This window comes from Barbatula barbatula (assembly GCF_947034865.1).
Source record: "Barbatula barbatula genome assembly, chromosome: 1".
NCBI lineage: Eukaryota > Metazoa > Chordata > Actinopteri > Cypriniformes > Nemacheilidae > Barbatula > Barbatula barbatula.
The window spans coordinates 23,652,342-23,664,541 of NC_136766.1; the positions used below are offsets into that span (position 1 = coordinate 23,652,342).

General features: G+C 37.2%; 2 protein-coding genes and 1 pseudogene across 5 annotated transcripts in view; 2 read left to right on the forward strand and 1 right to left on the reverse strand.

Moving 5' to 3' along the window:
• Positions 1-472: 472 nt before the first annotated feature.
• LOC306901535 (prostaglandin reductase 1-like) lies at positions 473-2,362 on the forward strand (annotated as a pseudogene). The gene is made up of 6 exons: positions 473-516; positions 833-1,008; positions 1,209-1,455; positions 1,803-1,905; positions 1,972-2,083; positions 2,252-2,362. The product of its transcript is annotated as a prostaglandin reductase 1-like (transcript).
• A 747-nt stretch (positions 2,363-3,109) lies between these two features.
• Positions 3,110-7,226, forward strand: txnb (thioredoxin b). The gene is made up of 5 exons (XM_079461526.1): positions 3,110-3,255; positions 4,154-4,258; positions 4,637-4,696; positions 5,534-5,599; positions 5,701-7,226. The coding sequence occupies exons 1-5, from the start codon at positions 3,232-3,234 to the stop codon at positions 5,761-5,763; spliced, it is 318 nt and encodes a 105-aa protein (XP_079317652.1). The 5' UTR covers positions 3,110-3,231; the 3' UTR covers positions 5,764-7,226.
• Positions 6,093-12,200, reverse strand: part of svep1 (sushi, von Willebrand factor type A, EGF and pentraxin domain containing 1) — a 66,938-nt gene continuing 60,830 nt past the window's right edge. The window contains exons 45-49 of one of the 3 annotated variants that reach the window (XM_079461500.1): positions 11,167-11,337; positions 10,281-10,376; positions 9,580-9,675; positions 7,559-7,652; positions 6,093-6,448 (exon numbers count right to left, since the gene is read on the reverse strand). In XM_079461500.1, coding sequence (XP_079317626.1) covers positions 6,418-6,448; positions 7,559-7,652; positions 9,580-9,675; positions 10,281-10,376; positions 11,167-11,337 — 488 coding nt within the window. In that variant the 3' untranslated portion in view covers positions 6,093-6,417. The remainder of the gene's footprint in view (positions 6,449-7,558; positions 7,653-9,579; positions 9,676-10,280; positions 10,377-11,166; positions 11,338-12,200) is intronic. The other 2 variants (XR_013786975.1, XM_079461501.1) reach the window with 2 other exon arrangements.

The window sequence follows — 12,200 nt, forward strand, 5'->3', positions numbered from 1 at the left end:
CACATTTTTTATACATGTATACAGGTTTGGAACAGTCAGAGGGTGGGTATATTATGACAGAATTTTTATTTTTGGTTGATGTAATGTATCCCTTTAAGAGTGAAAGTGTGTTTAATCTTAATTAAGATTATTTACATAGAGACTGAATATTTAACTGAAACCAATCCATTGATTTCTTGTTCAACACGCTACAGGTAATGTTTGATCTAAATTGATAAATGCATAATCTGTGAATAATACATTTTATTGCTTAACATGTATTATGGCCTGAAGGAGCACTGCAAGAGGACACAACATAACAAAAACGAGTTTCACTGATCTGTGTTGTTCTGTTTCCAGAGCTGTGTCCACCCATGTTATGCATTTATGCACTTTTAAAGCCCACTGTACGGTATGTAAACATCATGTCTACGATAGTGAATTTATGTAGAGATCACTCGCTAATTCAGATTTATGTACCCGCCAGATCCCTATGCTCTACAAACGAACAACGTCTTGTGGTACCATCCCAAAAAGGTACAAAATCTATCTCGCGTAACCTCTTAATGACTAAATGTAAATGCAGATCTGAGTAAAGTGATTTGCTATTCTGTATTAGTGTAAAGGTATATTTAAATGAAAATTCTTTATTCAGCAGGCTATCACACGTTTGGCTGTGCTGCAAGATTTGTCCGTGCAAGATGCTGAGCAAGTTTTCCTCAATGATCTGGATTACCATCACAGATAAATAACCACTCATAACTTTCAAATATATCCATTCAAGAACCATCAAAAAGCATCTTAACCATAACTATCATCAAACAAATGTTTTAATTCATTGTTTGGTTGCTAGGGTACTGAAAAGCGAGAACTCAGCTTTTCCTGAGGGGGTTCTTGCTGAATGTGGGTGGAGGAGACACACTGTAATCAAAGTCGAAGGAGAAGGGGTCCCATCCTGACCCGAATAGTACCCGAATGGCCCAGAGACATTCCAATGTCTACCGCTCTTGGCTTCTTAGGGATGCCTGGGTAATGTGCAACACACAACTGAACACAGATTACCATTAAAAAGACTTAAACAGTTGTTTTCATTAGTCCTTCCTTAAATCTTATTAGTAGCAGAACAAACTACACAATTTAATTCAAAATGATTAGTTAAATGAATTGCTGCAGAAACTATTAAACCACTATTTTTAACTTTCCCTCTTTTAAATAAAATTTTATTTTTGTTTATCTGCCCTGTATGGCCTGGAGGAGGTTTGTAAGGTAGCAGTAACAATGCTCAGTGCAACAGCAGGTGCCGTTGGTTCAATGGTTTGTCAAATCTGCAAGATCAAAGGCTGCAGGATGGTGAGTTCAGCAGGGAGCGATGACAAGGTGGCATACCTTAAAGAGCTGGACTTTGACCAGGTCTTCAACTATGAGGAGGCACTGAAGAAAGTATCACCTGGAGGATATGACTGCAACTTTGAGAGTGTAATTATTTGAAAAATGTGTTTATTGCCTAAAAATATTGTCTGCTCTTTGATATAATTTTCTGTATGGAAGGAATAGTTCAAAATAACTTTAGTGTTTTTCTTTATTACAACAGGGTGAGTTAATGATGACAGAATTTACATTTTGAAAGTGAACAATTCCTCTAAGTGACAGAAAATTTGTTTGTGGTGAGATTAAGTGGCATGTTTTTATTTTAGTTTTGTTTTGCAGTGCGGTTCAGGACCACCGTATATTGCAGAGACATTCAAACATTATGACTTAATCGGTCAAGTAACATTGAAGTCAATATGCCTGTGCTACACATCCTTATTTTATTTCTTTAAAAGGTGGCAGGGCCTTTCTTCATTGCAGCACTGTGAAGCCGGGTGGTCGTATTTCTGTGTGTGGTGCAATAGCGAAATATAATGACACCACACCACAAATGTGTATGTATACTTTACACACTTTAAGTTTTAATTCATGAAAAAGAAAAAAGTTTTTTGTTTGTCTTACAAGTCCTTATCATCATCATTTAATAATTTCTCGACAACCTAAGACATTCATGGTGTTATAGTGGAAACACAAAGATGAAGAGTCTGTAAAAAGACTGCTCAAATGGATGAAAGAGGCAAGTTGCTTAAGAAATAAACCATTTTGACCTCAGTCTACGAGATGGAATGAAGAAACACCGAACATTCTGATGATTAACTTATTGAATAATTGCTATTCCGAAGCTGTGCATGAGTAAACACCCAGAGTATGGTGAGTCATATTTAGACATATATTTTCTTTACAGGCCAAGCTGAAGACAAAAAAAGTGATCACTGTGGGCTTTGAAAACATGCCTGCTGCCTTCATGGGGATGCTAAAGGGAGATGGAATTGGAAAGGCAATTGTAAAAGTGTGAAGGAAGATTTCGTCAAAGGCAATACAGTAAGATATGTATCAAAGTTGTTCATCCGAAAAAATAACTCAACAGTATGCATATAATAAAAATACCAAAATAAAATAAAAATGTTTTTAGTATACCATATAAGGCTCGATTTGTTTTCTTGTCTTCTGTCTTGCATCGGACTAAAACCAAAACGGAAGACTGCATGTTACAGCCACTAGAGGGCATAGCTAAACAACAAGACACTGTCTCCACTGTCAATGATTTATTGAGCCTCTGAAGTTCGCCTCCAAATAAAAACTTGCTGATACAAACTTTAATTGTTTGATATGTCCTTGTGATTCTTTACAAGAACTTTACAAATAACAGTTACTGCTTTCATTAAGAAAGTCCACGACCTGCCTCGATGTGTGTATTTGTTTACAACATGAGAACAGTGCGTTTACTTTATTTCCTACTGTTTATGAACGTACGTAAGAAGCGTTTCCTGATGACGTCACTCCCCGTACAGTCATACAGGAATCTGTCAAGTCATTCTGACTCGCTCAAAGTAAAACCAGAATCAGATATTCTCTTTAAACGTCTTTCACGAACAGATTATCGAGGTCATATATAAACAATACACCATAAGCTAAGCAAAACGTAAATATAGCACATATATTGAGAGATCACAGCGGATTTTGAAGTTGTTCGTGGAGTAGGCGTGTCGCGGTAAGGCGGGGTTAAAGGTTCTTATAAATACACGATTGGCTCGTCGTCACCACGGAGGGCAGGGCCAAACAAGCGTTCATATACAGCTAATGACGTTTGCTAATACAGTATATGTGAACTGAAGTCGCTTTCAGCAAGCGTGAGTTACGCAGAAGACCCTTAAGGACATCAAAATGATTATCGTGATTGAAAGCAAGGTAGGAATATCAATAATAAATAAAATAAAGAAGATTTAGATGCTTAACTCTTTACGAAAATGCCGGTGAAATATTCTATGGAATTTCTTCTCGTAAGTTCCATGAAACATTTAAACAGTTGTAAGCTTTTTCCTTTTAGAAAAAAATATAATTTGACCTTCTCATAGAAATAAGAAAGAGACGGGAACGCTCTTCCTGAAACACTCCCCAAACAGGTTATGGGAAACAGGATGGACGTGTGACCAAACTTAATGTTTTGCTTTATTATTTGCCTGAGTGGCACGGAAGTTAAATTTGACGTTTTAACGAGGATATTAAATGATGGCGTGGTTATCCGTCAAAGAGCTCGCTCGCGCAACATGTTGGTTACAAATTACAAACGAGCGCGTGCTTTAGTCTCATTGTGTTCAGTGGTTATTTCCAACATTGCGAAATCTCAGCGTCAAACAATCTAGAAACAGGCTTTAGTGCAAACAGGATTTACATTAAATTACATAGTCATAAAACGTGACATAAACCAGCGCGCTACTAAAGTCGCATAACACATGTGCAGTTAGACATTTTAAAATCATCTCCATACAAGCAAACGCTTTACAAATAGTCTAACTGTATTTATTTACCACGAATGGATTACAGTATCGCAAACATTGACGTTTCAACTGCTCACTATAGTCTCCTGTTGTCTTGTTTGAGTAACTACAGGGAGGTCGTATTTCCAAAGCCTCTAATGAACAATATAGAAACTGTTGTAAATGCTGTGTCGTGTGCTTTCTTTTGTCTGCTCCCTGATACAATATGGCTGAATTCCAAAAATGCCAATGACTCTTAACCACAACACTATGATTCACCTAAATGACTCAACTATTGGCTAATTCTGGGGTTTTCTTTCTTTTCACAGGATGCTTTTGACAATGCCCTGAAACAAGCGGGCAATAAGCTGGTGGTGGTAGACTTCACAGCCACATGGTGCGGGCCCTGCCAGATGATCGGCCCGATTTTTAAAGTAAGCATTCAGACAAAACTAAATATATGGCTGTATAAAGATTCAGAGTAGCGTCTGGAAGTGATTGTAATGACAATCCAGAATCGTTTTGCTGTTGTCAGGCAACCTTTGGATGAGCGTCCTTAAGAATTAAGCCTGAATTAAAATGAGAGATGAAGAAAAAAGTAAAAAGTGCTTATTTATTCATTATAGAAAAGTGCATACTTAAGTGTGTGATTTTTCAGTATAGTACACATCTGATGAAAGTGAATTTGGAACCGGTGTAGGCAATCTGAAAATGCAAATTTCACAGATGAAACGGACAGAATTAAATGTTATGGTTCAAAGGAAGCGCTTTTTGGTTTGCTTTTTAACCACCGCCTTTCTTGTTCTTCACAGGCAATGTCTGAAAACTACAAACATGTGGTGTTTCTAAAGGTGGATGTGGATGATGCACAGGTTAGTTACTTGATGTCTTTTTTCCTCAAACAATTATTTCTAGACACTAGTGAAGTAAATGTGGAAAACATAGATTCATCAGTTGGGTTGTAATGTGACATTTTTACACACTTCAATCTTTGATGTAGCATAAATATATTTCATACTGTAACTCGATGTTGATTAGCAGCCCAGAAGCACAGCTCTATGTTCCCAGACAGAGCAATCTTATGCATCTGAAGAAAACTAGACCCCCATGCATTAGAACATCCTAGGAAAACATATTAGCAGGTTGCCATTCAACAGATTGCTGATAGTGTGTTATTTGATACACGGGATAGTGCTGAGAAAGGATATTGGCCTTTATTCCGTTTTATCGGAGTACGATCAAGACAGTGCCAGAATGGAACTACTGCTTGTCGGCCATGTTGATATGGTTACAAACACAGGCTGTTATTACAATACCGTGTTTTGTAAAGCAGATTAGCGTCTAGTTGTGAATGATTTATTGAAATTTCATAATTGTGCTTTTGATTTAAAACGCAAGTACGGTTAGCAAATGCAAACATGTGAGGTGAATCTCATCATGAGTCAACACATTCAACAATCCATAGACCTTTCGGTAATGATTGAAGTCACTCTTAATGTACAAATCAAAAAAGGAAACTAAAATAAAACAACAATCATAAGAACGCCATTAAGTCATTCTGTTGTTGACAGTTTAAGCCCCAAAGATGTATTAAATCATACAATATCGCCCAATACATGCAAAAATGGCAACCCAAAATGAAAAGACGCTATTAAAGATTTTATCATTCAACATCAGACTGAATTTCATTTCTCTCTCTCTTTATCTAGGATGTGTCTAGTTCCTGTGATGTCAAATGTATGCCAACATTCCAGTTTTATAAGAACGGACAAAAGGTAAAACATTCAGTAATGCATAAAGATACTAAATCTTAGTCTTATGTGGTGTTTTAATTATTTTGTGCTGTTGTAATTGTGATTCCATGTCTGTTTTGCAGATTGATGAATTTTCTGGGGCAAATAAAGTTACGCTGGAGGAGAAGATCAAACAACATCAATAAACACAAGCCATTGCAACAGATAACACACAGTATAGGTTTACCAATGATTTCAGAAGGTTTTACTACACCATATACTTAATCCTCAAATCCATTCCTCTTTTTACAGCTACATTTGAATCCTCTTATGTTAAAGTTTATAAAGCAAGAAACAATACATTCCTCCAAAACATCATTGATAAATACTTTGGCATGTATTTTATGTGCTTTCTATGTAATTAAAACAAAATGATATCCAAAGTTGAAAAATACGTCTCTGCTCGTCTTGTGCTGAGTGTATCATGAATGATGTCTTTGTCAAAAGTTTACAAGTCATATGAATGAGGCAGGGTAAATAAACTGAAAGTTTATTTATAAGTGTCCATAATTAACAAAGTGAGTTACAGTTAGTTTCCATATAACTGTATTTTCTGTTTTAATAAAAACATGAAAAGAATAGTTTATATACACACTGGACAATCACATCAACATTTTTACACAAAGTACAAGTTCATGTATATAGCAGCAGCATATATTTAATACTGTTTATTTTCTACATGAAAAAATACAGCTTTAATTTACAAAACCACTTTCAGAGGAAAACAGACAATATTGTTGACATTACTACCACAACAAGACATCCACCCTGGTCAGACTAAGCTCATGTAGCATGGCACATTACAAATTAAAGTATGCAGATTTTCTTTTCCTGTAAGATTAAAAACAATATATTGTTAGATTCAGGAACACCATACATCAGAAAAAATTAAGTCATTGATACATACCTAATAATTTGGTGGATTGTAAATATTCAATTAAGCCCTAATCACTATCTCAAAGATTTACTCATATTACTTACTAAATGTTTGAGCATAATATGGTCTGTCAAAAACATTTTCTGGGCAAGCTGACTTTCCTTTATGGAGGAAAAATAAGAGAACACACCAAAGCGATGTTCTGTTTTTTTCTAAATTTACTATTTCTAGGTACGTAAAATAAAATGATTATTGTTTTCATTCCATGATTGATTTGCAAAGTGCTGGCCAAAATAACAATAAATGTTTGCAGAACTTTAATACGGCAAAGAAAACAAAGTTCATACTATTGTTTAAACAACACACTCTACTTGTCTTTTTACATGTAGTTTTGGAATGGTTCAAAAATGAATATTTTGACTTCATCCGTCTTTGCATTCTATAAGTCTTTTACATTTAGCTTTTGTTGAAATTCAACCTGACTGGAATGGCCACAATACATTCAGAAATGTTGATTAAAGGCAAAACTGGAGTGGTCACTTAGATTTGGATTCAAACCAAAAATGCTGGCTCTAATCTACTTTGCAGTGTTTGAATGGAAACACTACACAGCAAAAGGCAGCGAATCAATAGCACTCTAGTACGATGCTCGATTAAACATTTATATGCAAGAACAGAAACCATTAATCACAGAGCCTTAGGACAGCAGTCCATTTCCTTGTGCCAATTCAGCGGTTGGATTAAAATTAACAGCAATTAGCTGAAAACGATTTCTTGATGATTTCTTTATATTTCACAACAGGAATTTTAAGTTTAAGGTGTGTTACATATTAAAGTGTTACATGTACTGAACATGTTTCTTGAACTCATAGTTTCTAGATCAGCTTTCCTGTGGTTCAGTGGTTTGAGCATGTCGCTACCAACGCCAAGGCCATGAGTTTCGATCCCACAGGATTGCACATAGTCAGAAACAAATGTACAGTACAATGCAATGCAAGTCGCTTTGGATAAAAGCGTCTACCAAATGCATAAATGTAAATATACGTAATTTGTGTATGGCTTACCTTGAGCAGTCATATCCTCCCCATCCTTGACTGCACTGACACCTGTTGGGACGGATACACCTGCCTCCATTCAAACAGGGCTTGGAACATACAGCTGAGAACACAAAACCCAAGCTCTCCCATTAATCATTTATTTGGCACTCAACCAGTAAATGCAAAGTTACACATTGAACTTTTACAGATCTCTGGTTGGTAACGTCAACATATGTTGTTCCGTAATGTTAAATATTTTACTACACAAACATTATACAGTTTTGCGTTTCGCCTTATCTGCTATAGGGATATTTGTTCTGACTGTTGTTTTTACAGGCATACTATGAACATACTCGCTTCAGTCTCCAGTGTGTACATAAGGATTATTCCAAGCTTTATTCGTTAAGGTTTGTTTATTTGCGTGAACATAATTTGCTTGCTCACATGACAAAATGACACACATTTGATTAATGAAGCTTAACAGGGACAGTTCCCCCCGAAAAAAATATTTATTCATCTTCATGTCATTCAAAACCTGTATCTCACTCATTCTTCTGTGAAACACAAAATAAGATAGTATAAGACCAAACTAACGCACTGCTGTCAGTGCTTGACATGTCATGTCAACTACTCCAAACATATTCACTAATTGTGTTTTGTTTTACTCATAACTCTTGGGATCTATTATATATCGCTATTAGTGGACTGTTGTCAGAGGTATTGCCTGGCAACAACACCAGCATGGCATCAGATAAGCACAGGAGACAGAGAACCCCCCTCCCATCCCACCATGAGGTCCTTGTCTTTGTAATTACTTCGTTCTTCCTCACTCCACAATCCTCCTCAACTCTTTAGTCTGATCACTTGAACGTCTTCAGATGACTCCAAGAAAAAATTACCTGAATAGCAACGTTTGTAGTTGAACTAAAGCTTTATAGGAAGAAAGAACATGAGTAAGGAAACAACCTAATTTCCTGTGTGGTCTCTTGCACCGTGCATACAGAAGAGAGATATGTCCCTGATTCATGTTTAAATACAGTCTTGGGTGGGTATGCGTATAGATAAAATAACAAACATGGCTACTACGGATTAAATCATACTTCTGAAGCTAAAAATCTGAGTCTGTGCCCACCACACTCTGCTTGATTTTCTGTGAAGACGGACTGCCCCAAATCTGCTGGCACAGACTTTCTATGACAACAGACAGTCCATTTCTCCAGACTGAAAATCTGGAGAGGTCTATGCATCATACTCATCTATGGCTTGGACTACCTGATCCACTTGGTCAACTGTGTTGACATGAATGGTTACACGTTAATGACGCTGAAATCCAAGGCAATTGTCTATGGACAATTGCAGTTTTATGGAGAAAACATACACATCTCAAGCACCATACAGACATATAAACTACATTAAAGGTCCAGTGTATGAAATTCAGCTGCATCTAGTGGTGAGGTTGCGAATTACAACCAACGGCTCACTCCACCCTTCCCTTTCGAAGCACTACAGTTCTTGTTAAAAGTATTGGCATTGATATAAATGCTGTGTTTTGCTACATTTCTGCTTAAGCTGTTGTGGTGTTCATTCACCTTTTTTATAGATTATCCTGCTGTGCGGTATTTTATATAAACGGTGGAAAAAACGCTGGATTTGGAGATCGTCGAAAATGATAGATGGTGCTAAAAGATGCCGGACATGAACCGCACGAGGTGAGTGATATGTCTGTGTTTAGTTGGCAATGGGTGCGCACATGCTTTAGTTACGCCCCCCCCCCTGCACGCATGATATGTTTTCAGATATAATTGTACAGCTGTATCCGTCTTTTATAAATGTGATCAAACTAAAGACTCTACGGATGTTTGAGGTGTGTGATACTATTCTGTAAGTACTCTAGATTAACGTGAGATATGCAGAAACTGTCTGAGTTACGGCCACTTTAAATGTCTCAAAAGAATGTTTTGTCACTTTAGCTACACAAACATGCACACACACACACACACACACACACACACACACACACACACACACACACACACACACACACTTACCGCTGTGGCAGCGCGTGCCCGTCCAGCCTGCTGGGCACTCACAGTGATATGGAGCTACACACCTTCCTCCATTGAGACATGGCAGGATGCAGATTGCTGCAGTCAGAACAACAAAAACACCATGAATTTGTTAAAAATTTACTTTGAATAAACACAGAAAATGAAATTCTGAAATAAACATCAATAAATTTCCTTTTTAAAATCTTTTCAACATTCAACAACCACACATATTGTTTGGGGTTTTGGCTTTCTGAGGAGTAGTAAAACCACAAGTGCAAGGGTTCTGTTTTTAGAAAATAACGTATGGGTGTGTGTGTTTGCCCGAAAGCACACAGAACTATGAACGATTTTAGAGCAGATTCTGACAAACTGAATCAACTGATAAAGTTCCACAAATCCTCCTGGTTTAAGAAAATGTATTTTTTACCTTCCAATATTAATGAATGACAAAGTGTTTTAAAAGAAGCTAATGTTAATGAATGAAAGGAATACAGTTTGTTTCTGGGGGAATTCTAATCAAAATCGAGCGTTATTATGCTCTACTCATTCGGTGGGAATTTATAAGACCTCTATTCAGTTTCAGTTGCTTGAATTCAAGATACAGTTATATTTATTTTGGAACAGCCCTTTAAGCAGTGTCCTCAAAAAGCCTGTTTAGAATTGATGTATGCTCTCTGTTTGTGTACATTTGAAGGACTTACGCTCCTCGCAAAATCTGCCCATCCACCCATCTGGACAGGAGCATATGTTTGGTCTTTGGCACACACCTCCATTCTGACATTGGACCCAACATATAGCTATCAAACACAACCCACAACAGGATTACAAACTGTACACTAACAAAAATCTCAAATTAGCATACACATATGCAGTTTCAACTATGAGGAACACAAAAGACATGCAGCGTGAAACATACGGCCATAAAAAAAACCTAATGTTAGATCAAGACCTCTGTTAAATTACAATGACCAGAGCTTCTAGGCACACAAACCAATTTTGCCATCAAATCACAGACCCCAGAAGAAGCTAAGAATTCAAAAAGTAATGTCAGAAAGAAATGTATTCTCATGCCTTGTTAAAAGAGTTGCATACCCAAGCAGATCTCTAACTCAACAAGTGTGAGACAACCCTGTTACTCAATGGCTATAAGAAAGGAAATAGGAAACTGAGGGTATTGCGGCGCACCAAATATTAAGTCACTGTGATGCGACAAATACAAGGGAGACAAGGGAAAGGCCATTATTTTAAATAGGAACTTCTCTGGATTTGCACATTCTTGGGAACATTCGGGATAATGTAAATACACAACTGCATGAAAGATATCACACTCTGCAAGTGGTTTTTGGATATTTCACAACAAAATTTCACTAAAGTATTTCTAAATCTCAAGCCATTGACTAGCAGTGTTGCATTAAAGTCATTAGCTGTAAGAATATCATTGCTTAAAGTGCCCAGTTTGCCAGTGCTTGTGTTTGCATGTGCACATTTGCAAGCCCTGTTAAAAAGATTGTGATTCAAAGATGAAGAAAAGATCTTCAGAGGCAGAGCTCCAGGTGGCACCGACCACTGGCCAGTTGTTTGTACTACCTTTGCAGGTAGGGGGTGGGGTCCATGTGCCATTCTCCAAGCACACACTTCTGCTAGAAACCTCCATGGTGTAGCCTGGGTAACATGAATACACCACCACATCTCCAAACTGGAACACCGCCCCACGGACCACCCCATATGCCACGTAAAGAGGTGGGCCACAGGACACCCCTGTATATGATCAAAATGGTGCGGACCAGTTGGTTAGAAAAGAAGAATCTCAGCAAGGCTGAGCAGTCCGTTGAGGGATTTGTGGATTTTAGGATTGTTGTGATGTAGCATTTTTGGCTAGAATCACTTAACTGTGGTGTTTTTATATACAAATAAGTCTAATTTGAGCTTGGAACAAGATGCACATTTTGAGAGATTACATCATACTGTTGTATATTGTCTTATCTGATAACGCCGACGCAAAAGACACTGAGAGATAAGGTTTGTCTGGTGTGAACTTCAACAGGTGTCAATTAAACAGAAAGGTGAAGCTTTCTGAATAACATAAGAACCACGGTTTAAAAGTTTGCAACAGATGGAAAAGATAAACATGAACATGCAAGCTAGCAGAAATATAAACCGTACACATAAACAAGTAGTACACATATCCAGCATGCAATTAGCCAAAGGGTTAAAAATACTTGAAATTATGGAACATAGCAGAGAAACACATAAACAATGGTGAGAAACAGCAAATCTGATTGACAGCATTTAAGAAACATTAGATAACCTAAGCGGGAACTAATGTTTAAACTGACCATTAAGCAAACAGTGTATGGCATGCAATGACAAGAATTCACAATCAAACATGACATATATTCAACAAATACATAGGCGTTTTCACTGTTTTCATCAGGAAGTCTGTCTGCTCTACCCTGATACGCTAGTCCTGTATGTGGTAAGTCATGCGGTATAAATTCGTTTCTTAATGTCGATGGGTAAAAGCCTTGCGTTAGAAGTGCAAGGGTCATGGGTTTCATTCCCAGGAAACACATACTGATAAAAAAGTAATATATAAATAGATGTACTTTAAATTGCTTCAA

Excerpts from the sequence above, each read along its gene's own strand:
- txnb (XM_079461526.1), top strand. The coding sequence starts at position 3,232 with ATGATTATCGTGATTGAAAGCAAG. Across the intron at positions 4,259-4,636 it reads TGATCGGCCCGATTTTTAAA|GCAATGTCTGAAAACTACAA; the intron begins GTAAGCATTCAG and ends TGTTCTTCACAG. Across the intron at positions 4,697-5,533 it reads TGGATGTGGATGATGCACAG|GATGTGTCTAGTTCCTGTGA; the intron begins GTTAGTTACTTG and ends CTCTTTATCTAG.